This window comes from Xiphophorus maculatus, chromosome 10 (assembly GCF_002775205.1).
Source record: "Xiphophorus maculatus strain JP 163 A chromosome 10, X_maculatus-5.0-male, whole genome shotgun sequence".
NCBI lineage: Eukaryota > Metazoa > Chordata > Actinopteri > Cyprinodontiformes > Poeciliidae > Xiphophorus > Xiphophorus maculatus.
In genome coordinates, this window is record NC_036452.1 from 23,038,771 (window position 1) to 23,065,459 (window position 26,689).

General features: G+C 40.3%; 1 protein-coding gene across 4 annotated transcripts in view; it reads right to left on the minus strand.

The window, feature by feature from the left end:
* The window catches only part of LOC102221501 (integrin alpha-3-like), a 40,198-nt gene that overhangs the window by 10,945 nt on the left and 2,564 nt on the right, over window positions 1-26,689 (minus strand). For all 4 annotated transcript variants that reach the window (XM_023341289.1, XM_023341290.1, XM_023341291.1 and 1 more), the window contains exons 2-13: window positions 10,361-10,485; window positions 6,667-6,749; window positions 4,705-4,942; window positions 4,517-4,615; window positions 3,893-4,097; window positions 2,708-2,901; window positions 2,379-2,467; window positions 2,148-2,284; window positions 1,187-1,273; window positions 1,021-1,088; window positions 765-907; window positions 55-192 (exon numbers count right to left, since the gene is read on the minus strand). In XM_023341289.1, coding sequence (XP_023197057.1) covers window positions 55-192; window positions 765-907; window positions 1,021-1,088; window positions 1,187-1,273; window positions 2,148-2,284; window positions 2,379-2,467; window positions 2,708-2,901; window positions 3,893-4,097; window positions 4,517-4,615; window positions 4,705-4,942; window positions 6,667-6,749; window positions 10,361-10,485 — 1,606 coding nt within the window. The remainder of the gene's footprint in view (window positions 1-54; window positions 193-764; window positions 908-1,020; window positions 1,089-1,186; window positions 1,274-2,147; window positions 2,285-2,378; window positions 2,468-2,707; window positions 2,902-3,892; window positions 4,098-4,516; window positions 4,616-4,704; window positions 4,943-6,666; window positions 6,750-10,360; window positions 10,486-26,689) is intronic.

The window sequence follows — 26,689 nt, forward strand, 5'->3', positions numbered from 1 at the left end:
AACTATAAGGTTGGGAATAAAAGGTCCCATTAACTGAGTCATGTTGTTCTGTACCTCAGTTTTCTGGGTGAGTTTCTGCTCTGGACTTTTAGTGGGGATGAGATCTTCGGTGCTTCTGGCTTTGCCGTCCTGCTCCGGTAACGTTACGTTGAGGGAAAAGACCACCGGTTCCAGCTTGTCCTTCACACGGTCCTGTCAATTAATCCATGTGTTATTTCATTCTTACAGCTGTAACTTTTATTTAAAAAAGAAAAAAAAAAAGATTTTCCTCCATATTTGTTAAAACTGTCACCATATCGTGACAGTTTACGAGACAGATGACAGTTACAAAAAAATATTTTTTGGAAGTAGTCTATTTTTTTTTAACTGCATTAGGACTATTTTGTACCGCTGAATCCAAAAATAACATCCATTTTTCTCAGTCAGGTCAGGTTTTTCTTCTAATTTGATTTAGAGAAATCTGATCTTCTGACTAAATTGATGACATTTTTGTGACATTATCATTTCATTTCTGTTACTATTTCTCATCCAAAAAAGTTTTTCTGTTTTCTAACAGAGTGTATTGATTAAATGTTACAAGCTTGGATTCCTGTAAATTGAATAATAAACACTGATAAGGGTAAGTACATGTGAATTGAACATTTCGTCTTCATTGTGTATCCTGTATGCAAAGCCCTGAAAATGACTGACAACTACAAGTCCAAAAACATTCAAATAATGTATGTATGTATGTAAAACACATGCAATCATTGTTGGATCCTTACCTCAACACTTAGTTTTAGGACGTGACAGACGGGGCTAGAAGACGGCCGGGTCAGAGTTATAATGAATTTATTGACACCGTTTTGGAATTGGACTCGAGGTTTTTTACTGTACAGCGTGTCGGCTTCAACTTTGCAAGGAATATCTTTTGCGACAAAAAAAAGACAAAAAAAAAACAAATCAACAAGTTGTTTCGAAGACATCTTTTTTTTAAGGCTTTTTATGTAAAGTTGCAAATTGTATGTGAGAACGTCTTACTGATATTTTTGTTAAAGTCTTTGTTTCCGTTGCTTAGCGTGAACGACAGGCACGCAGTCACTGAGATGCTGTAAAAGTATAAGAGAAGCCATACAATATGTTAAAATCCTACGCAGTATGATTTGTGATGATGTTTCAGAATTAGGTGTTTCAGGAGAGGCGTTACCATGGATTAGCTGCAGGACAATTCATAGGATCCACTATCTTGGGCTCAGCAGAGAAGTCTAGGGTCAGGTGAATGACAGGGCGAGCTCTGGAAGGAAACGCACAAATGCAGCCACGTTTTTCTCACTGACCTTTCCTGTTTTAGGTCAGTCACAAAAACATCTCAATTTGCCAAAAGCCAGAATAGTGAAAGTGAGACTTTCTTTGTATTCTTCTTAGGATTTGGTAGAATGCGCTTAGGAATCTACATATTTAGATCCAAGCTAAATAATTAGTTAACACGCTAGCAACTAGCAATTCAACGTTAACTTGCTAAGTGTAAGCTAAACAGACCTTGCTAACTATTTAGCAAGTGTTGCAGAGAGTTAGCAAGCTAAATATTTAATTAGCAAGTTAAATGTGTGCCTGGTTAACTAAATACTTAAATTATGAATTAAGTATTCATAAATACTTAATTTATTAATTATTTAATAAATTAAATACTTTTTTTATTAAATACTTTTTTTATTAAATAAAATAAAGTATTTTTTTTTATTTAAAAAATAAAAAAATAAAATGGTATTAACTTAACTTAAGCTTAAGTTAACACCAACTTAAGCTTAAGTTGGTATTAAGCTTACCAACTTAATATTTAGCTACAAACACAATATTTAGATAGCAAGCTAAATGTTTAGTGTGAAGCTAAATATTTAGCTCCAACCTAAATATTTAATTAACTAATTATTTATCTCCGAACTAAATATTTAACTATCAATCTAAATGTTCGGCTTGCTAACTAAATACTAAGTTTGAAACTTTGACATTTATAAATGAACGAATAACATGGTGGAAATATGACTCTGAAAAACGAACCCCCATTTTTTTCCCTTCAGCCAGGCTAAATTACCCAATTTTTTGTTTGTGAATTTTTGACAGTGTAACTTCACAAACGGCACCACATAGTTATTTCTTTGTTGTTCTACCTTAGAAGAGCTACGCGGTCATCCAGTGAGCCAACCAAGATGTCCGGGTAGCCGTTGTTGTCCGTGTCCATGCCTGCATTTATGGAGTAACCAAAGGTTTGGAATTTGCCGTTGATCACTGACTTCCCCTCAATTATCTGTAGAGGGCAACAGAGACACATGGCTTTAATCACAATGCCTTAACCAAAAAGCTCCAAGCGAACTGCATACAGTAACCAGGACTGATGTTACCTGACTGGGCTCCTTGGAGACTCCAGTTTTACTTCCCATCCAGATGTAGAGCCATCCTGTTCCATGAAAAGGAGCTCCTACTGCAAAGTCTGCAGAAAGATGGGAGAGATGCCTCAAGGAAACGATACTAACAACAAACAACTGAGAAATAAAAAGCAGGGATGTCTATGAAAAATTTGTTTTCACTATTTCTGACCAGGATAGAATTCCTGCACTGAGTTTTTCTACTGCAGTAGACTAAAAAAACACAAATAATCCTTAAGCTAAGCTTTAGAAGTGATCTCATCTTCCAAACAAATGTGATCCAAACGACAGGTTGAAGGTCACACCTTGAAATCCGTCCTGATTGACATCGCCGATGGCAGCGACTGCAGTGCCGAACCCGGAGAAGGCTTCACCGGTCAGCATCATGGAGCAGGTACTCTGGAAAGATCCGTTCTCATTCATGAAAATGTACACTGCTCCTCCCCTCAACGCGCCGCGGTCGAAGTAAAACGGAGCCCCAACGATCAGGTCGTTCCAGCTGGGATGGGAAAGAAACAAAACAACAAGAAACATCAGAAAAAGATTGAAACATATGTTCAAAACCTTTTTCAGACTACAAAGTTCAATGTATTTTTTCAGGGACTTTATATGACAGACCAAGACAAAGTAGAGCAGGATTGTGAAGGAAAAAGAACAGATAAGAATCAGAAATGTGTTGCACATGTTTACATTGAAGCTCCAGTTTGTTCCACTCAAACCTGTCTGCTCCCATCTGTCACATCCGGTGTTCCCCAGGGCCCCGTCTTGGGATCCCAAGTCTTTATCATTTACCCCTTCCTCTTAGTAATAGTTTTTTTTCCCCAGAAATTGTACATTTTGTTTCACTGCTATATGGATGACACCCAGCTGTATCTGTCCTGTCAGCCAAACTCCACACCCCCACCTTCCTCCCCAACCTCCTGGTTATCTGAAACGCCATCCTGATTCACCTCTAAATTCCTCAAACTGAATAGCGACAAAACTGAGATAGTTCCTGTAGGAACCAAATCTGTATTATCCAAAACTGACAGTTTCTCCCTTTCATTTGATTGTTCTACACTCTGGTCCTCTCCTCACGTTAAGAGTCTGGGTGTCATTCGCCTCTCACATCGACAATGTTACCAGTTCTTTTTTTTTAAGAACAAATTAATCATCTTCTCAATATGAGGCAGATAATCTGCGAAAAGATTGACCAACTCCACCTCCTGCCTGAGCTCTATTGCAGTCTGAAAAATTGCACCAAAAACAACTAATCAGAGTCAGGAGGCAGGGCCTAGTGCTGTAAATCATGCTCATGTAGTCACTGCTCAGTATTCTAATGGTGGAGAAACAGCTTACCATTACAGGAAAACATGGTGACAGTTTCAGCAAATATGTAAAAAAAAAAAAAAAAAAAAGTTTTTACAAAAGTGGCATTTTTTGGAGCTGATCACCGTGGATGAAAGTAAAAGTGAACAGTTAAAATCCCCACAGACTGAGTACAGACATACTCATCATTGTTGAGGTCAGTGACAGCCAGGCTGCTCCCGAAGTAGGAGCCCACTTGTTCTCCCAGGATGGTGTGGATTATCTGGATTCTGTTGAGCGTCTGTTCTCCCAACCTCACGGAGCCCTTGGACTCATCCCTGGGGGACCCCGTCACAACAGTGTCATGGTCACGACTCAGCAGTTTTCGCTCCTCCAGAACTGAATAACCTGGAAAAACAAAGCAGGTGTTTTCAATCACTGGCACAATGCTGCTCACGTCAATCGTAAATCAAAATCTGTTTTGATTGAACACAGTTCCCATTGATCCATTGATAATTGCACAAGTTGACATTTCTAGAGTAAACCTGCTTAAGGGAAAAATGGCAAATTTTTGGATAAGTTTTGGCGCTAGGATGAGGGGGCTTTTTTTAGGCGTACCAAATGAGTTCATTTCACAAAATGGGAATGGAAACCATTTTTTTCCCCGACACACATGTCACATAATCAACAACCGGATGTTACTACGGCCGCAAACCACAAGAAAGAAAACAACAGGAAGAGATTGGGGGATGATGGCACAGCATCAACAAACATTTTCACCTGTGATTTCAATTGGGTTTGTTATTTAACAGAGAATAAGAACTCACCTATATAGATGTTATTTTTTTTCACGTCATCTATCGTTTTCTGAAAAACCATCCCATAGCTCAATGGGTTTGGATCTCTCTGGGCTAAATGGACATTCCCTTTAAGGCAAAGCAAACAGACAATTACAAGGCAGGAAAATGGTTTGGTTTCAAGACTGAAGCTGGGCTAGCAGCTCCCAGCACCCCACCTGTCCAGTGATAGCTTCCCGTGGCGCCGAGGACGACATCAGTCTGACTTATGAAACCGGAGATGCCCAGGTTGCACATTCCCTCATATCTGTGGTCTTTCGAATAGTCACAGGGGTTATGACCATCATCTTGCCAGTCATCCAACTTGTCAAACGTCAGATCGTTACTCCTTACGTAGCATTTTCCGATCATCCGCCTGTCGTCTGAGCTGATCTTCACATAACGATGCCCACACGCCTGCAAACAGGAAGCCACGGTTTTAAAGCTGAGCGAGGTCATAAAAATCTACTCACTCTTGTGACATATTGTATATCACAGTGACGTGCGGTGAGGTTTATAGCTGGTGAGGCACTGACTTAATCATAATCTGATATACTGACTTAATCATAATCTGATATTCTGACTTAATCATAATCTGATATACTGACTTAATCATAATCTGATATTCTGACTTAATCATAATATGATATTCTGACTTAATCATAATCTGATATTCTGACTTAATCATAATCTGATATACAAATATAGACCCCCTGCACGTTATTGTTTACATAAGGAAATTTCGCGCATGCGGACAAAGCCGGAGGGCAAAAAGACTGTTGAACATGTCGTGATAAGCCGCGCTGCCGCCGTAGACTAATTCCGTTAACTCAATCAAAATCGGACATGTAGATATTATTAATTTCGTGCTGGGCTCCACAGCAAAGGGAAAACCCGTTAAAGTACAACTCAAAACCACGTCTTTCTCGCTCTCTGTATCAGCGCAGCTACGTTCAGACTCGTTGCCATAGCAACTGACAACGACACAAAAAAAACCCACTCGAATATTTCTCACAAAGAACAGAACATTCAGTCTGTTGCAGTAGTATGGTTTTAGGCTTAATGTTTATTTTGCGATTAGTAAAAAGTGATTGCTGTGATAAGAGGAGAAAACTATAAATATATCGCTGCACTTGACTGTATGGCTAGCTAGCTCCATGGCTAGCTCCATGGCTAGCTCTTACTCTGCAGTTTTGGAGTCACAATGTCTGGGATCATGAGCGCCCCCTGCCATGAGGCAAGAGAAACGCCTGCCTCGCCTCGAATCTGTTCTCTGCCGTTTCTGATCGAATCAAGGCCGGTCCAAGCCTCCATGGGGCCCTAAGCGAAATTTGGTTTCGGGGCCCTCTAGTTCTGCTAACAATGTGAACTGACTGCAATCAGCAGTCCAATCATTAGATCATTCACACACCTACTATAAACGTATTGTATCTCTGGCAGTGCTGTTTACATTATATACATGTATAATAAGATACATTTATTGGCCAACTGATTTATCGACCAGTTAATTTCTGGGCGCCAATTTCCTTAATTTTGGGGGATCGTGATCAGCCGATACTTACACGTGAAGCTGATCTTATCCCCTAATCTCATCTTCGTCAGCAACGGTTTAAAAATCAGCCTCTGTCCTCTTCTGCTCTGCAGTGAGAGGTTTGACTGACAGACCGTCCCACCAGGTCAGGTCTGCACGTTTACAGTTAACAATATTCACCCCACTGTTGCCAAATCACCGACGTTTTTGCTATATTTAGCGACATTTCAGACAAAAATAAAAATATCATATCAACTAAAATCAAAATCAGCAGGTTACATACAGTTATGTAACAGTTGTTATTTTCAGCAGATATGTTTAATAGGATACATGAGACTCATCGGGACTTATTTCTAATTTACTGAATAATTTTCCTTCCTCTTTTCTCTGCTTTGACTTTTATTGCCTGCAAAGATGTAATTGTTCTTCACAGTGGTACAAGTGGAACGGCTGTGCAGAGCTGCTGCTCCCTGAATTAAACACTTGGTGTAACGTCCATTTTGTGACACCAGAGGTTGACCTGAGCTGTGACAGTGTGATCTCACTGGTATCACTGGAATGCCTGATGTTGTCGGCGCTGATTAGTGGAGTGAACAGGGAGTCGTCTCACCAGCACGCGTCCCTCCTTCAGGCTCCGCTGGCTGGCCACCGTCACGCCCAGCCACATGCCCTCCACTATCTGCGACGGGTCGGCTGTGAATTTGTCACACGGGTTCAGAGTTAGTCTCATTTTGAATCGTCAGCAAAATAGTTCTGAGTACGAGACACGGAAGGCAACCTGTTTGAGAGATTTCAAAGAAAAGCTCCCGAGAAAAATCTTTCTCTTGAGGGCGTTCAGTCAGTGGTGAACCCTCCCGCCACCTTTTTTGTTCACAAAATCAAGTTTCACCATTTTTCCCACCCTAAGCTGTTTCTATACAATACATGTAATTAAAGCATTTTCATATATTGTTGTAACTTAACTTTCTAAGAATTTTTATTTACAAATCCATGATTTTCTGCTTCCCTGCAGCGTGACTACAACACCTCCACTGCTCAAAAGGGAGAAGACAAGAGAAACATGTCAGGTAAGAAAGATTTGTGTTTGTGTTCATGAGTCAGGAATTCGCTACAAGTAAATAGTGACTCATTAAAAATTCCCCATCACTCCAATTATCAATTATTATCCCCATTATTATAACATTTAAACAAACTTTGTCCGAAAATGTCCATTTAACAAAATATCACGTTGTGCGACCATCATGAAATTCCCATTTTTGGACTTATATTTTGAAATCCAGTCAAAAACAAGATGTTGCATCATCCAACAGTCCCTGGACACATCAAAGAGGTTTGTTAATTTTTCTCAATTTTATAAAAAGTGCCACTTTTAGTAGTAGGCATGTACTGTAGTTGCCATATGTGGGTATCACGTGATATGACCTCAGAAAAAAACCCCTATTAATATTTAAATATTCCTACAATTTTCTGTTTTGATTATGAATTTCATATTTGCCTTTTGTGGGAAGTTAGCTTGTTTTTTTAATGGAGGTAAATTATTTACCTGTTAATAATTACCGAACATGAAAATATCATTTGGTGCGACCATTGTAATGATACATTTATGTTCTTGAAGGTAATCTCTGTGCTTTTATTTTTGAATTCAAGACTCAAATGCAAAAAACAGTACTTTGTATTATTATTTCCAGAATAGATTTTTGTACAATTTTAGTGTTTTTTGAACAATATCATGATAAAAATACAACTGAACATGCAACATCACAGCATGTATTTTGTCATTTATTGCTTAGATCTATTTCACTAGATGCCACTGTCATCAAACTGTGAGCTATGATGAAGTACCATGTGTGGGCCAGGTACTTCAGGATGTGGGAGAGAAAGTCCAAGTCAGCACCATGCGACAGTCTGACAAGAACTTGCTCACATGGTCACATGCTCATCAGAACCTGAACCAGCAGCAACCTCATTCAGTTCCAAGTTGAACAGCCAAGGCTGAACCACGAACACCTGGTTCTAAAAACTGCTTGAAAATAAGCATTTCCCTTTGTTCACATGGACATTAAAGTACCCAGGAGTAGTTGTTCACGGAGGTACCAGAAACGCGTCAAAAGAAAAAGTTTTAATGGCGTTAACATTTTTTTTAAAGCGTTACAATCTATGTAACTATTTCATTGAAATTAAAGTGTTAAAGTCTTGGCCTTAAATAAAACATGAAAACAGCTGGAATTTTCGTTGACAAGCTTAGACAGGGATCAAGGTTTCTCTTGGTAGAAAATAATGTTTAAAACCTTCTGTTGAAGTAAATTATTAATGACTATTATTTCATAAAGGTTTTGAATACTTTTGAATACTTTTATTATCAATTACTTTTTACTTCCATTGATTACTTTTATTATTTGTGTTTATTGATTACCTTACTATTGATTGTTTTACTCATCTTATTACTCATTTATTCCTCATTTCATTTTATTATATGTTAGATGTGTTAAAAGGTCACAGTTTCTGACACCTAGTGCGGTTTAAGGGTGACAAGTTGTCTGTTTTCTGGAGACTTGTTTTAACAGGAAACTTCCTGACCACAATTTAGCTCACTCAGCAGCCACCGTTAATTGGGGCCCCTGAGCTGCACCGGTGCAAGACTTGTGGTTTGAACAAAAGGACAATAGATAGGGTTTTTTCTCACTTAACTATCTAAGAATAAACTGTTGATTCTGCAAGTAAACCGCGTACAACAAAAGGTCAATAAAAGTGTTATATGCAGAAGTGTTTGTGGTTAAGGTGTCAACGCTTCGAGACTGCAGATGTTTCCATCAGATGACCTGTGTGTCAAGAAGAAACTGTCTGTACTTATTGCTTTATTGTTTTTTTCCTTTCTTTGTGTGGTTAATGATCTCTCCATTGGCTACGTGTTTGAGTCTGTATAAGAGGAGGCTCCTGAAGCGGCGGAGCCAGAGAGACTCTTTAGACACTCGTGTGTTGATGACCACTGTGTGTTAAATGACCTTTCTCCAATTGCAATTGTTTTAATAAACTTGTATCTTTATTCTGATATCTGCCTCCTAGATTGATGTTGCTTTAACACTTCTGTTAGCTAACTGCCTCTAAAGGAATCTGGAAGCGATGTGAGCTTCTTCTGTCACAAGTAAAAATAAATAAAAAATACAATGAATTTTCTATTAAACGGAAAGTGTGCCATTGTTGGGTCCTTCAGCAGGATGATGACCCAGAGCAGAACCGGATCGAAACAGTAAGAGCTCACAAGAACCAAACTCCACCTGCTTCCGTGTTCATAGGCAGCTGTGTTCAGAACTTTGAACCGTTTTAAAAACTACGTTTCCCAAAGAGCGTATCAGACCAAATCACTCTAGTCAGCTGCTAGATTTGAATAAACAGCCAGAATGCTTCTGGAGATTTTCAGTCAGAGGAACACTGATCCAAACTGTGATAAGCCTTTAAGCCTCGATCACGCCCCGATACACATCAACCCACAAAAAATGTGCTTTGACTGGAGCAGCCGCCGTCCTAACCTGAACATTAAAATATATGTAGCTCCAGAAGTTTCATATCCTGGTGCTTAAAAAGCAAGATGAATAAACCTGAATGTTGAAGATTCATTTGATCTGCCACACAGAAAATAAAGGCCTGGAAGTAAGAAAGTAGGATTCATTATAAATGAGATTTGTGGGGTTTTTTCTTATTCTTAGGCAGTCTCAACAGGCTCTGCTGATTGGGAGAAGATGTATCACACCCGAGCTTGATTGACAGTGCTAAGATCCTCCCCTTGGCTCTGATTGGTTGTTTCTAGTTGGCACTTGGAAGAGGCGGAGCAACTCAGTTTTTTGTTTTTTTTGCACAGATTATTTGTTTCACAACGTAGTGAAAGTTTCAACACATATGCAAAAAGAAAAACAAAGATTTTTTGTTAAAGTTACAGAGCAGCTTTAAGTGCACTTGTGTTGTCCGTTATGAAAGTTTGTTTGATCATCTGAAACATTAAAAGTTTTCATGGCACAGTGAAGGCTTTGGGTCGTTTTTAATCGTGTTGCACTTTCTAGAGCAAAGCTCATCTTTACAAATCCATCTTCATAAACACTCAGATGAAACAATGTTTTTTTAAGCCTATGTCCATCACAGGAGAACTAAACAAGAATTTATGATCAAAACTAATGAAAAAGTTCAGAACAACCAGTCGATGAATCTGGAAATGTACAGCAAATGGATCCTTTTGACCACCAGGTGGCTCTGCAGGAAAAAAAACTAAACTATGCAGGTAATCCTGTCAGGCAGCTGCGCATCGTGCTTACTTGATGTGACCAGATCCATCCTGGTGCAGTCTGTGGGGTCTTCGCTGATTGGACAGGCGTACACGGCGCCCGTTTCGTTGACATTCGGCAGCACGGCTTTTTCTTTGGGCGCTCCTACGAGAAGCCTGGAGGGACACAAAGGGACAAGCAACACTTCAGACCCCGTCTGTGGGATGTTTGTTAGGTGACACATAGTCTAAAGAGAAAGATGATGGAAAATGATCTGACAAATGATTCTTGAGGCCTAAGCAGAGTTCTGGTGCAGCTTAAAGGAAGCAGAGTGACACCTGAGACGCTTGAGCGTTCCTTCACCATAACAACCTCACAGAAAAGGTCATTTCAGCTTTCGTGACCTTTTAAATACAAAAAACAAAACAAAAAAAGAGAGTGACGCGGTCAGAACAAGTCTAGGCATCAAACACACACACACACGCCCACACACACACTAACAAATGGACACTCCCTACACCAGAACCTTTTAACACAGCAGTGAACTTTGAAGTAGAGTAATTGCTCGTCTGCCAGGGTTCACACACTGTTTATCGTAAGCACAAGATTTATTCGCTGCACTTTGTAGGTGAAAGGTGTGTGTAATCTTGTTTACACAGAGCCAGTGAGAAGGATGTGATCTGAGAGCAGAAACGATGCTAAGTGGTGCAGCTTTACCTCCTGCTCATGTTTGTTCTTTTAACAAAATTAGAGTCACTCATTTCTGGTTGTTTTAGTCTAAAGTATTGAGGTTTGTGATATTTCATAGATCACAGCAGCGTTTTAAAGCATCTGTGATGAATCTGGTTTGTTTCAGTCAAGGTTTGACTCCTTCTTGTCTTGAGCTAATGTGGCACTAAATGCACTGAAAATGATCCTGTTCTGAGTTTGAATAGAACAGAAGAAATGTTTCATGGATCACAAAAGTCTCAAACGAGTTAAGATGTAACTCGTCCATATATTGTGTTTTTAGTGCTTTTCTCAAACTATTTCAAATAATTAGTGTTCAGTGTAGAATGAGTCCATAAGTATTTTACATTTTAAACTGGAAATGATCAAATGTAAAAATTTTAAAAAATTGGATTTGGATTAATCTTTTATACCTCTACCAACAACCTCCAATCAAATGCTAACTTTAGCGCTGTTAGCCAGTCGTAGCGTTCACTAAAAAAGGTGAGTAAACAGCCACTCCTGTAATTTGGCCTCTTCTGTTGTTTTATTTGTTTATTCTTTTAAACCTGCTGTTGCCACTTTACCTTGTCCTTTGGAACACACCAGTTTTAAATGTCAGTCACTCTCTCCTGGCACCATCACCTTTTCATCCCCACACTTCTCTAAACACAACAGCACCAAAATATGAAAAGTTAACATGCGTAGCAGTAGCCTAGCCTGCTAAAAATCCAGCCACTTGGCAGAAAACAATTCTACCACAGCGCAGAAAATTGACAACATCATACACAACTTCTCCTGTTTGCTGAAATTCTACCACAGGAATCCATGTGAATGGGAGAAATCCCAGACTGAGCTGTCAGCAAGATTTGAATGGCCAGGCTAGCGGTAGCCTACAAACAATGTGTGTTAAAATGTCAACTGATTTTTATATGTGCACAACCTGAAACATAAACTAAAAGTGTAAAAATTCCTAAGAAATCCAGAAGGATAAAGATTGTTTTTTAAAACCAGACCTAAATCTGAGAGTTTTGCCACATTTTATCAACAACTGCGGTTTGTTTGTGGTGTTGGATCCTCCCTGTGATCTCACGCAGCTGATCATGTGACTGGGTTTGCAAAATAACCCAAACTGGGATGTTTTGGAGTGCAGTGACAAAGTGCCCCCATAAACTAGGAATCTTATCAAGAGAGCATCACAAGAGGCGAGACGATTTCCCTTTGACTTATCAACCAGATATAAACCTCAGATTAATTTAGTCGTTGCTCTAACATCACTGATGCTCTGAAAGCAAAACTGATCTGAGAGCAGGACACAGTTTAACATGTGCAGCAGGTGATTACACCTCGCTCGTTAAACAATACAGATCCAGGTCAAACGCTAACACTATCTTTAGATTCAGAGCACCAATATTAAGATTGTTGACATCCAAGACAAAATCTTTTTCCTTTTTGCAGTTGATTCCTCACAGTAACACTGACAGCAGCCAAGATTCCTCAGAGGTTTAAAGCATCGGCAGACAGAAATGTTTCTTGAAGCAAACACATCGAGACGCGTTCCTTTTATTTGCATTTTAATGCAAGCTGCGTTTAAAAAGAGTAAAAACCTCTGGGAAACAGATGTGTCCTTTCTGCTTCTGGTGCTGGCCGTTTCTTTCTGCAGGGAGCAGAACAAATGTATCAAAACACCACAATCCAAGGTTAGAGACCTTTGTGGGAAAGAGCGAGTGGAGGAACACTTCGAGGCCAGGCGGCGGACTTTGTTCTAACCAAACAGGAATCCTGAGTTCAGCACCAATCACCCAGGCTTTAGGGACTCCGATAATCTCAGATGGAGGAAAGCAGGTTGCAGCAACTAATCATGTTAATCCCACAGAAAGGGTTTTTGTTTACATGTGCAGTTTTGTTTCCTATATGTTAGAACTTTGAAAACTACTTTAAAAATCAAACAGATGCCCACCTGTGGATGGACTTAAGGCCTCATACACTCTACTTCCTTGTGTGGCCTTCTGTTTCTCAGAGACAGGTGTGTGTTAGATGGGAGCCTCGGTTCGACTGGTGACAAAAATTGCAACATTTGTTACATTTTTGCCTGGTGTGGTTCTCTGTCACACCGCACTGAGTCAAACCAACCAAGCCGTTTGAAAAACCACTTCACTCCCTCGCCTTTGGGGGCGCTGCAGCGCCTGAAAGAGACGACCTGAAAACCCCCGAAGAAGACACGGAGCTGAGTTTATGAAATGCAACCAAAAATGAAACAGAATATGATTTTAGCGGCTGTATTTCTCTTTTGCCTCTGCCAAAAAGACTCGTCTCCAGCTAGCGCCAAACTTGAGCGTTTGTTTGGGTTGGATTTACCCAGAATGCCCTGCGCTGTCCTCCGTTTCCTGTTCTGTTTTAGAAAAATCCTGTCGATTTTCTCCGTCAAAGTAATAAAATTCCACAAAGCTTTTCAGGCTTATGATTCCACTCGTCTACATGAAGGCTTGACCTCATGTTTTGTCCTGCAGAAACCTTCCTAAGATGACTAACCGGTGGCTGACTCGTCCATGACGGATCATCTCATTTCCTGTCCCACCTCAACAATACGTGTCTCTCCTTCTGCTCACCACCTCCCAATAAACAGACTGTCAGTGGGGCGAGGGGCAACTGGCAGCTGCATTCCACCTCCTCCTTTGACATGTTGAAATTCGCCCCCGCTGGCTAAACCAAACATTTACCATGGCAAACACTGGCAGCTAAACTTAGAGCCACATTCGTATCAAGAGCAGAGAGAAAAATCACAGGACAGAGACGGACCGCTGCTGTACGGTCACATCAGCTTCCTTAAGCTAAACAAGCAGAGGTCAGTTTATCTACACAACAAGGTCTGGTTGGTTGGATAATCCCAACCTTGGAGGACATAAACTGTTTCCTAAACGATGAATACACTTTTCCATTCCTGATTACTCACAAAACAATGATAACAGAATATCTACCTTAAGGATAACTGCAGGGTTTTAGTTAGCCATTTATTCTAAGGACCACACATTCTCAACTTTAATTTTCTCTTAATTCTATTTTAAGACATTTTTGTTTTATAGGGGCATTATTATGCAAAGTTTGCTTTTTTGTTATTTACATCATGTTAGAATGTTATTTCATCAAAAGCAGACCTGGAGTGTTGCCTTGATTCTTTCATGCATGTTTGAGAAATCCCTTAATTTCCATAGCAACCATTCAGCTGTGTAAAACGCCTGGGTGGACCAAGCCCCGCCTTTGAGGACAAAGCTCCTCCTACTGAGCTACAGTTTCCGAGCTTCCGCCTCACAGAGCAGCCGTTCTACGCAACTCCTCCACTCAGCTCCTTCAGACTAGCCAGCAGCAATTAGCAAACACCTGATAGAACTGCTTGTCAGCTGAGCTCATTACAGGAGCTACTTCTCAGAGCAATGCTGGTAAAAACAATGTCAAAGGGTAGAGGAGCCATGTTGTCATGACTTCCTGAAGGCACAGTTTCAGAAATAACGGGAGCTTCTTAAAGAGACAGAAGCCCAATTTCAAAGTGTGAAATTACAAAGTAAAATTTCTTTTTAGTCACATTTAAATGAAGAAAAGTTAAATGAACTTTTCTTCATTTAAGAAAAGTTCTTAAATGAAGAACTTTTCCAGTTCTTCATTTAATATATGTTTTATATTAACAACTGAAGGCTACATATTTACTTGATTATGTTATAAAATGGTACTATGTGCCTGGGAAACACACAACACCGCCCCTTTAAGAAATATTGCTTGCATACAGTAATCTTTCCCTTTTTTTCAAACGTTGTCACATGCATCACTAGTTGTAGCAATTTATAAATGAAATACAAAAAACAACTAGATGTGTTAATGACAATATGACAAAAAGAGAAACACAAATGAAGGAAGTAAACGCAGGACTGAACAAAGCAGGGAACTTTGAGCTCCTGGTTTATTGTTTAACTCTCATTTATGAAGCTGGATCATTATAGCTGCTGTTAGTGTTAGTGTGCCGTGCACAAGTAAACCAGCCTAACAAGAGACGGTGATTAACTTTCAGATAAGGTTCAGGGCAACGTGTTTTTCAGAGGGCGTGACTCCTGACCTGAAGGAGAAGAAAACCTACAGAAACTCAAATCCTTTTCATTTCATTGTCAGTCGCGACAGAGGCAGCAATCAATCAAATGACAACTTTTCCAGTTCTTCTGTTGTTCAGATAATCCCAGTCCCACTGCAGTCCTGTAGAGACACACCGGACTGTACATTTTTTTCTGGCATAATCCCGTCATGGTTCCACTTTTCCACAAAGTGGGTTTGTTTCTACCAGCTTAGAGACCGGCATTGCCGATCATTCGTCTTCGCAAAACAGCCCAGGTTCAATCAGAATGGATGAAACGGATCAGCAAACATCAGGTTTCACGTATCGCTGACTTTGACTGAGCCGTTTTAACACACGACTGTGTTTTAATCTACACTAATCTTTCTCGCGGTGGGTGCAAACACAGAAGTGTGTTTTTTCACTCAGTTTCTGGATTTTATCAAGGCCAGAGAAAAAATGCAAAGAACAACAAATAACAAAACCTGTGGAGTCTTATTTACACCCCTTGGCGATCGTGTCCTGACAACCATCGTTTCCCACCAAAAGAGGAAAACACGCAAAGTCTGTTTGCTTCAGCTGATTGGATACGGTGAAGCTCAGGCAGGACAAAAATTGTTCCTGAGACAAAAACTGGGCTTCGGAATCATCACATTTCCAAGCAAGTATCTATAAAAATTCTCCTAACATTGAGCTCTGCCGATCTCTATGAGCCAAGCAGCAGAGATGAGGAAGACCCTGGATGTTAGCAGGACGACCAAGATGGTTCCAAATGTGTGTACTAATGCGTTTTATGATGTATTCTATTAAAATAGGTAATTATAAGCGTTTTAAGAGGAAGTCCAAGTTATTTGTGGATCTTTGCTATTTGCAGGCAGTAGTGGTCTCTAATCCCTGTGAACTCCGGGGGTCCACTGCATTCAGTTTGCAGCAGATCTGTGTTAACTGACAGCACAATCAGCTGACTGTATTTTGGGTCATACTGATGACTCACAATACAGCAAAACCCCAAACAAATGTCAGGCAAACACACTGATCCGTTTTCACTAGCTGTGTTTCCATTCCAAAATACTGTAGATATTCCGCTAATGTTGAAAAAAACACAATTTGGCAATGGCCGTGCTTCTGTTAGATAAGAAAAGCAATTTGCAATCACGTGACTAATTTGCATACGCAATGTCAGTCATAAACATGTCATGCCATGTTGCGAATAAATGTTTTCCATCGCGGTTTTGTGAAATGCACTATTTTTGAAACGGCCAAGAAAAAAAATCCACCTCATCCCATTAGAAAAACATTTAAGCAAACAATATGAGTTTTTTTTCCCCCAAATCAACGTTTGTCCATTGACCAAGTTTATTTTTGTTATTCCAATTTGCGCAACTTTAAAGTCAATGGAAACGAAGCTGCTGCCTAGCAGATCAAAACACAAAATCATGAGCTGCTCATTGAAGATGAAGGACAACATGAAGACAAACCATCAAGAACAATGCAACAAAGATGATAACAAAGAACTCTAATCTGTATTAATCACTAGAAACTCAGCTGAAATCACGACCATTCTGATCTGTTGGATAAATCTGTCGATCCATCCATCTGTTTCTAATGGTATCTTAGCAACCATTGCCTAAAAATAGCATCCTTTCTGTTGGTGTTTTTTCCAGCTTTTGTGCCTCTGGAGTCAAACTGAGTCGAAAGTCTCTTGTTAGTTGTTTTGTGAAGAAACTGCATATATACTGTAAACTTTAGCTACACACACCCTTTTATTGTTTTGTCTTCTTGAAAAGGAGATGCTATTATTTAATATAATCCTGACAGCATTCTTAGTGTCCCGGAACATCCGTTACCATCTCCTTAGACTGCTGAGGAAAATGTTCAGCTGCAGAAACCCACGAGGTTTCCAGTCCAAACAGGCCTGAAGGTCAGTTTGGCCACTGCAGACTGTAGACTCGGCTTCAGGTTCAGCTTTTCTGAGTTCCATGACGAAGAAAACAACCGAAGCTGACCTTGTCTGGGCTGACATGACTTTGTAGAGGTCTGTGTTTGCACGTTTCAAACAAATGAAGATATTAATCTCATTCCAAACCACAGCTGCTGCGTATAGCAGGCAGGTCATTTGGCCTGCGGAGCAGCGGCGGAGCGCAGAGATGTTCCAGGTCGCATGGTACGGCGCTCCACGCAACGCAAGACGCACACAACAAGATCGAACAAAAAAACAAAACAGCCTTCCACTCAGGGATTCGTGATAAACACAGACAAAACCTACGACTTGTTCTTTGCTTAAACATGTTGTAAAACAACAGAGAAGATTTCTCCATCTCCATTTAGACCCACTGCAGGGAAAGATGGAAGAGATGCAATGAAATTTGTTTCTACAGGCCAAACCACAATCCATCGCAGATAAGACAGCAAGATCTGAAGACAAGATATGTGACTATACCATAGTTTATAGTTCTTGGGAACTGACTATGGTAATGGAGACCAAAAATTTAAATACAAAGAACCTTCCAGGAAAATGAGAAACAGACGTTCTTCATCTGGTCTTTTTATTGTTGAAATGAATGAAACGTTCAGAGTTTGACTCGTCCAGGCTGGTGTAATTTTGCAAGTTTGCGTTGACACACACTGATCACATATCCATGTCAAATCAGGCCACACTTGCCACGTCTGCCGATTCGTGAGAAAGGAAAACGTGTAAAGACGGGAACAAACGGGATGATCCATCAATAAGCGTTGGAAAACGAATGCCCACCCGCCTCGGAGTTTCAGAAGCAGTAGGCGGGACTGTTGATTCATTGTCGTTTAGATGAATGGAGCTAACACTGAACACCGTGACTCAATTTGCAGATCAAATTAAGCAGCATGAGCCCAAGAGAGAGACTGAGTTTGATCTCTTTATTCAACCGTCATGTTGTAATGACTGATCCAAAGAAAACAAGATGTGCTGCTGTTGGCCTCACTGTGACTGCTTTGGTCATGGGAATACAGCGTCTGATTGACCCCTACATGAAGACTCCTTTAACTTATTGTTTCTCACCAGCTTCATAGTCTTGGTGGACATTGAAGACAGTCAAAGCTAAAAGTACAACTCAAAACAGGAAGTACAACACACGTGTTCTTCTTCATTTGGGTTTATTTGGTTATGCTCAGTATTTCTCATGCTGCTGGAGGTCGGAGCAACGAGAGACGCCCAGCAGTTCCTCTAACCTCTGATGCAAAAGGGATGAAGAGACACAATCGGTAATAAAAGGAGGACACAGCGCAGAATCAGTGTACTGGGCTCAGTAAGGCGAAATGTCAATGTTCACTGGTCCATGATGCGGTTCTGGATCTGGCTGTTTCGTCTGGACAAACATCCTGTCTGCAGCCCGCCATCTGCCTTTAGTAAAACAGTAACAGGAGGGAAACACATCCAGACCCAGGCAGAGAAATGAAACGTGGGAGGCCATCTTCACGATAAAGATGAAGATCTTTGCAGCAGCAACATCAGCAACGCGTCAACCCGTGTTCAGTTTCTACCAGAGAGGTACAGCATGTCCACAACACTGTGATACAAATATTAATATATGCAATATTAATACTGCAAAGAACTGTTTGGACTGTAGTCATTATTCCAAGTAGCATTAGCTCACCAATAAGATGAACAAGCTAGCAGAAGAGAGGGTAAAGGTCACAGAGTAAAACATGGATTTGTCACAGCTCACATTACGATGTAACCATTTTTCATCACATCATTTTCTCATATTATTTTTTGCATGTCTTTTGGAGGACCAGGAGAGAATATTTAATAGGTAAAACACCATGAAGAACACGATCCTGGCAGATTCCATGGGACGGTGACCAGAGTCCAGGGACAGAAAAAGATTTTTAAAAGTTTCAAAAACCACAAAATTTCCCACAATCCTGTCGTCGAAGCTTAAAGCCCGTTTTTAAAGAAGATTCCAGAGAAAGAACTGGAGTGACGAGGTGTTTCTCCAGGTTAGAGCGATGCAGCATTGCCCCTCCCACACCTGATGCTGACTCTGCCTGTCAGCTGGCTGAAAAAGGGGCCACTACACTTTCCTCTAGCATAAAACAGACAAACTCCACAGTTGGAGAATATTCCTGGTTGCACAAAATGCAGTCGTTACAAGAAAACTAAAGTATCTCTACACATCTCTTTTGAAGGTAAGGCTGTTTAAAAACTAAAGTCGACAAGCTATGTGAGCCATGTCTGTTACAAAGACAACTATCCACTGTTAGCTTCTTATACTCACAGTGTAACTCTATGAAGAGCATTACCCTAAACAGCTACTTCTACTACTTTACTGAGGTTCTCTGAAAGTAGCCAATTATCAGTATAAATTCATCGTTATACACAAAACTGATGTTAATACAAGAATAATATTAGACGCATTAAAAATCTTCTGATCTGTTTTTGCTGCTGCTAAAGATCTCGGGCACCAAAAGATGGAGAACTGTGGCGTAGCGCGCCTTAATCTGCAGCTTCTGGGCCAGATAACAACAATGTCTCTGGCATTAAGGCGCTTAATGCTTCCCAGTTCCTCGTCACTCGGCATTTACTTACGCAAACAAACAAACCCTGAGCCAGGTCACATGGAGAACTGCATCCAAATGCATGCATGCACACAGGAATGCACATTTACTCAAACAAACGAGGCCGGACTCCTCATGGACGCATGTCGCTTTGTGACCTCCATGCTACCTGACATTGTGCATGCGGGACCCGGAGCATCAGTGACCGTAGACATTTTGACCTCAGTTGGGGAGAAGGCATGAGACTGATGGGTTAAAAACTTTCACCGACACAGAAGTGGGCGACCTGAACTGAACCTGAATGATAACAAAAAAAAAAGAAAAAGAAAAACACAAGTATGTCGGTGAAATATCTGCTTCTAGCACCTTAACCCTTAACACATTTTAACAGATTTTTATATGACATGTAATTCATATAAATATATATTTTTTACATAGACAAGCATTCATTAAGATGTTCTTTGGATGCATCACAATTTTGAGCTTACTTTGCCTGAATGCACACTGATGTAACCCCATACGCCAGGATTATTTCCCCTCGAGGTTGAAGAATGAAGGGGGAAGGTGTTGAAGCATATTGTTTTTTTTAAGCTTCAGGTAGCTGTAGCTACCTTTAGCCCCTCAGGGCACCTGCTTCTCCATCCTGCTGGGACAGAAGACAGAATCAAGCTTCGCTACAGGAACTTTGGTTGATTAAAGTCTCTCCTTTGAATATCTTCTCCGCAGAGGTTAGCAGGAGGCGTATAATCTGACTTGCAAAGCTTTCAACATCGTATTACAAGACATCCGTCAGGCTGTGGGACAAAAGTGGAACACATGTCCTAAAGGACTATTTACCATTTATAAACATTGTTTATTACTTATATTTCTAAATACTTCTAATTTACTATTTAAAAAGTGAACACATACTATAAATTACATATTAAACCTGCTTAAAAACAGACCACAATCTCATAAATTGTCATTTGCAAGCTATGAAGGGAGTTACTGGGATTTTGCAAAGTGCCATTAACACAACTCCATACATCACAAAGCTTCCTTTGCACATGTAAGTGCTGGCTTACTGTCATGTAAAAGTGTTGGCTCTCAGAGTATAGAACGTTAGCATCTAAAGGTGATTTACGGCAGCAGCTCCATCGTTCTCCCACAGACACACTTCACAGACAAAGAGCAACAGCCTCTGTGCACAGAGGAATGTTGGATCGATGCCACGTGCAAATCTATCAGCATCGTTCCTACGCTGAAAGGAGTCTTTTTTCTAACAGCGCACATGCTGAAGCTCTTCAGTGCAGATCACCTCTCTGTACCGCAGTATCCATCTTAAGACTCTCAGTATTTCAGTATCAGTTTTCCACAAAATGTCGCATTCTGTATGTGGGCCAAAGTTCACAAGTTTGCTGGGTGTAGAACGTCTCAGATACATCTTAGATTGTTCAACCAGTTGCTTTCCTTTTTACCACTAACCCATACAGTCCAGATCTGCGAAGAGAACGACTACTGGTTGTCCTGTTGACCGTTTCTCCAACCTGAGTGGTACATTTCTCCAGTTCCTCCAGAGTCACTGGGCAGTTTCATGTGAACGGTCATATCTTGGTTGGTTTGCTGTTGTGCCACTGTCTTTTTATTTCAGATGACAGCTTCAGGCGTTCTTTAATCTTCATGATGCCGTTTATTCACTAATGTTCTCTAACAAACTCCAGGGACCTTCACATCAAAGATGAATGCATACAGAGATCTGAATCCACACAGAGACTCTATGGACTAATTAGGTGCCTTCTTGAAGCTCAGCAGCCTGAAGTGAGCTGAATCTCTGACAAAATTGTCTGAGTTTGTTACCATAAATGTCCTGTGGTTATAGAGATTTGGTGGAAAGTAATCAGAAAAAATGGTTGAGTATTGTCAATGGGGAACATGCCCTTAAGGCAACGCTTTATTCAGAGCATTTAGAGGGCAGAATGGAGTTTATATCATTCCCAAAATCCAAACCGAGTCTGAAAACATGTAAAAGATGGATAAATAACTCTCATCGACCTCGTTAATAGCTCAGTACAGCAGTGATTGATGATACAACCACCGCATGTTTGCCTGTATGAAGGTTTTTGTCAAAAACAGCATGATTAAAATTCAGTAGTGCCTTGTTATTTAGCAAACAAAAATTAGACCAGAAACGTATCACCAAGTCAAGGAGATATTAAATTAAAAACTAAACAAAAAATGTCTCTTCATCAAAGTTCCCTTGCAGACTCACAACACATTTATTTTTTAAATATTCCTTGTATGGAATCCTTTAAGATCATAACGTTGGGCTTCCGGCACATAACTTCCTGGACCTGGTGTGTGAAACATTTTAAATTGTTTTTGCCCTAATGTTGGCGGATGAGGCAAAAATGTCTCACCAAATGTCCGAGGTAGCGCCGCGAGCTTCACGACCTTCACTTTATACTTGATGTACTTCCTGGTCGGCGATTCGCTCTACTTCCACATGGGGGCGCAGCGATCCTGCCTGGCGTCACGTCAGTTGGCAGCACTGGATTTGGTCAGCATGTCGGTGCAGTTGTTGGCATTACTGCGTTGTATTAAAAAGGTTCTGGGTGTGAATCCAAGCAGGGAGTTCCCCTGTGGAAGTTGAGTATTGTTCCTTCCTGTGCATGCATGGGTTGTTTTCTGGGCACTCCAACTTCCTTCTACAGAACAAAAACGTTCATGCTCAGGTTTGTTTTAATTGCTTTTGGGAGTGCATGCTTCTTTGTTCCTGTGATGAACTGGTAACCTGTCCAAGGTCTCCCCAACTGAACGCTGGAAAAAGACAGCCATCTATACCTGATTATAATTATGACCTGCATATTAAGTAGGTAATGAACACACTTGCTTAGCGAACAAATAACTTGTTGAACTGGTAGGCTTCTTAGAGATGTTTCTAGAGAATGTCCTTCTGAATTTACTACAGCACAGTTTTCTAATCCCTCCATTGGCTTTTCTGTGATGAATCATATTTCCTTTAGGTCCAGCTGTCAAGATTTTGCTGAATAATCTTAACACACTTGAATCAGTGTAATGCCTGGTTCACATGACAAGATTTTATAATTGAAAGACCAAACACATGACGATAAAAATTGTAGCGTCTCCAATGTTCATCAGAATTGCTGGTGCGCAATGGCAGTTAAGTTTTGTCTTCTGAGTATTTTGGATTCCCCTCCATGTTTCTGTCACCTCGCTTTCTGATTGGCTAAAAGTCACATTCAACAGTCTATGCTTTTGTTGGTCCTAAAGAAACACTCCACGCGTCGAGATCGGGCCAAAACAATCCAACATGTTGATCCAAAGTTAATTATCCTCAACTTTAGACCGGATCGGTCCCAACGTCTTTCCGAGTGGATCAGATCAACCTTAGCACACCACACACTGCAAGAATATCTCCTAAGATTATCTTCAGAACCATTGTGAGTGTCGGAAGGGAAAACTTGGTCAAAAATTAGCATAATTATCTCGCTGTGGCTTCAGAGAGCGCGGTTGTTGTTTTCTCTACATGGCCACTGATGGACAGAACGTTTGTCCAAAGTGAACCCCTATAGGGAGGTCATAGGGAGGTCACGGCCTAATCAACACATAAATCACAATGTTGATCCAAAACTCGCACTCCTCTGTAAAACTTAGTTGCCAACCTGTTACTGCCAAACAAACAAGCATTATTCAAGCACAAAGAACGATTGGTCTTTCTGCCTCTTATTAGTTTCTGGTGCATTAGGGTGTGTCTTTATGAGAGCAAAGGTGGACTTTGATTGCAGAGTGAGTATTCAGTTATAGGTGCTGCATTTCAATACAGGAAGTACTGGCTGCGTCTGACATGACATCCTCTTTAATTCCGGCTAACTCTGTGGTATGAAATAAAAATAGAACCTGTTTCTTCTGCATGTTCTGACTGAACATCAGATTAGTGTGTATACTGGAACATACCAGTTTAATTTGCACCTCACAGCGCTGAGGGGAAGACCGCGACGAGATATGCGTCTGGCTTTTGTAGCCTCAGGCAGTCAGACAGACATGAGGCAGAAAAATCAAACGCATTTCAGCTCTGATTAAATATTCATCAGTCCGATGAACCATTTGCTTCAACTCCTAGATAGTTCGGGAACTCCTCAATTTTAGTCCCTTTTGTGTTTTTTCTTTTTCTTTTTTTGCTTTAATGCTCCGAGATCATCATCATTCTCACTTGCAGCTTGCCTCAACCTGAAACCTGGCAGGTTGTGACTTTGCACAGAAAAGTAATACATTCCAAGCATACCACGGGGTCAAAGAAATGGAAGAGCCAATAGGTGGCCAGCTGACTGCCCAGGCCCTCCTCCCCTCCACAACTGAGGACAACCAAAACAAAAAAGAAACGGAGATTCAACAACAGAGAGAGAGTGAAGATAGACACCCCACTGCAAAATGGCCTCAGGTATCTTCAACATTGACTCCTAGAAGTAATGCCAGCTTCCTATTGGACACCAACCCCCCACTCTACCTATCAGCTCCACCAGGAATCAGGAATCTGGAATATTTGGTCCAAATGGATAATAATGAGCATTTGAACAGGTTAAAGAGAACCTTATGGCTGAATTTAGGGGATGGACACTTTCAGTCTACACTTTCATGACTCTTTCTCAGTCATGGGTGAAAAGCACCCATGACTTGTTTCGACTAGTTTATATTTCTTAGCAAAGTCTTGAGTCATCCTTCATATCCGTTCTAAGCAGCCCGACTTTCGCCTGATACTTTAAATGAATCCTAATCAATGACTCTTTGTGCTTAATAGACATTAAGCACTTTGTGTGAGCTTTACAAGATTCTAAACTCAACTTATAAGTTGATATATCAACCATTGACGTTTCCACACATAGCAGATAATTTAGCTGGTAAAACCTTTTAAATTAGACCTGACTTTGACAACAGCACTCTGTTAAGAAGACGCAGACGCTTTCATTTTCATGTTGTAACACCAACTGAACAAAGATACAGTCATCAACTAAAAAAATGACATCAGTTTGGTTCTATACCTGACAATGTGTGTCTCTGTCTGATGTTACTGACGTTCAGATACTTTCTCTACCGTTTTGGGTTCGACACACAGGGAATGACAACGACTGGCGAAAGCATCCGCCACCAAGAGGGAAAAACCCAACACATGGGACACAACAGAGACCTGACTTTGAGACAGTGACAAAAGTTGAACAATTTTCAACTGTTTTGTGTCGCGTTGCAAGCCCACGTGCACGTTGCCGGTTGCTTGGCTGGAGGAGGGAAAGCGACTGTCACGTCATCATGCAAGTTCCATAGGAAATGAATGGACAGTGAGTGAAGTGACCCCCCGTGTGTCGAGGCCTTTAGTAACGTCCAAATCCAAATAATTCCAGAGGCATTTTCTAATTGAAAGTCATGGTCTCATATTTCATCAAAGTCATTAAAATTCACTAATAAACAATATTCTTGAGTATCTCATCCCATTTGACTCACTCATCATTGATATTCCAGATTGAATAGTGCCTGTTTTTCTGTACAGCAACATTCATAATAAATTCAGTTTTGCTATTAGCAGCAAAATGCTAACATTGTTTTTATTTTTAGAAGCTATGGAGCAGCTAACTTTGTTAGTCGCTACTAAAACTCTGTTGTGAGTTTTGTATCCACAAAGATCCCATTTTGCTGCTACTAACATTGTTTTCATCTGGGGAAGATTTACAGTATAAGATGCTTGGCTGGGTAGCATGTTCTCTATGTTATTATATAACTTATATAACGATATTTCAACCTTTAGCACCACTGTGTGGGTGTAAAACATAAGAAAATATATATATGTTGGTAAATATTGACAGTGGAGTCCACGCCTACCTTGATTAGAATTAAAATTATTCTTTTTTAGCCCTATAAGGTCTTGTGTGGTCATCCCATTTCCTTATTTTTAGCCACAAACTCTACAGTATGTTGCACTGGTCAGGTGTAGACACTAAAGAGCAAATCTGTAAAACATTGAATGATTACAAATGAGTTTGACTAACCAGATGCTATGAAATTGAGTTGGCTTAAATGATTGCACAACACGGTATTCTTAGCCTATTGCCTTTATCAAATAACTATGAAGCAGACAGCAACGACTCTTGGAAGCAGCGACACAAATATGGGCTCATGCAAGACCAACATCAAGAACCAGACGCTCCATCAGCACATTGTTATGTGTCTTTACAAATTTATATAGTTTGTACAAAACCTCAGCTGAAAAGGGAGAAGGGAGGAAAATGTAGGATAAAGAGATAAAGATGATATACTACCACAAAACATGCAGAGTACACGAATCTTTCTCATGAGCAGAAAGTGGGGATTTATTGCTAAAGTAAATTAAGTTATGTAAAAAGAAAAAAAATAATAATGCTCTATCAATTGCAACTGCGTGAAATTTGTTTTTAACTTTGCCGCCTGGCTTCCAACACACAGCAAAGAACAACACAAGACAATGAGGGTCATTTTGTACTGTGGCAGTTTTTATCAAGAACATATTATTTAAATCCATGGATGCATGATCTAAATATGACAACCAAATACTTATTTCTGTCTGAACATTTTTGTTAAATGATTTTTTGCATTATTATTAGAATTTTCTTGAGCGGCAGCGATCCGTTCTCGAAATATTGTGCAGCCCTTTTGCACAGGACACAAGACAAAATTCTTTACTCGATAAATTTACAAACTGCAACTGAAAAGCTACTATTACAGTCAAAATGAACCAACGTGCGTATAATTATGGTTACCGTATTATTTAGAAAAGAGGTCAATGTGTTTCCTCTTTTGAAGCTACAGACAAAATAAAGCTCAGGTTGGGAATTCCTATAAATTCTCTAAAAGATCAGTTCATGTATGTTAGTAGAACAGAAAGCAAATGCTCTGCAGTCAGTGTCTGAAAATATTGTTGCAATCGCAATAATATTGCAATATTGCTCCAAGTAGCGCGACCCTGCATGGCAACGACCCCCGAGAGACGGAGCTGGGTCGGCACGTCTACCCGTCCC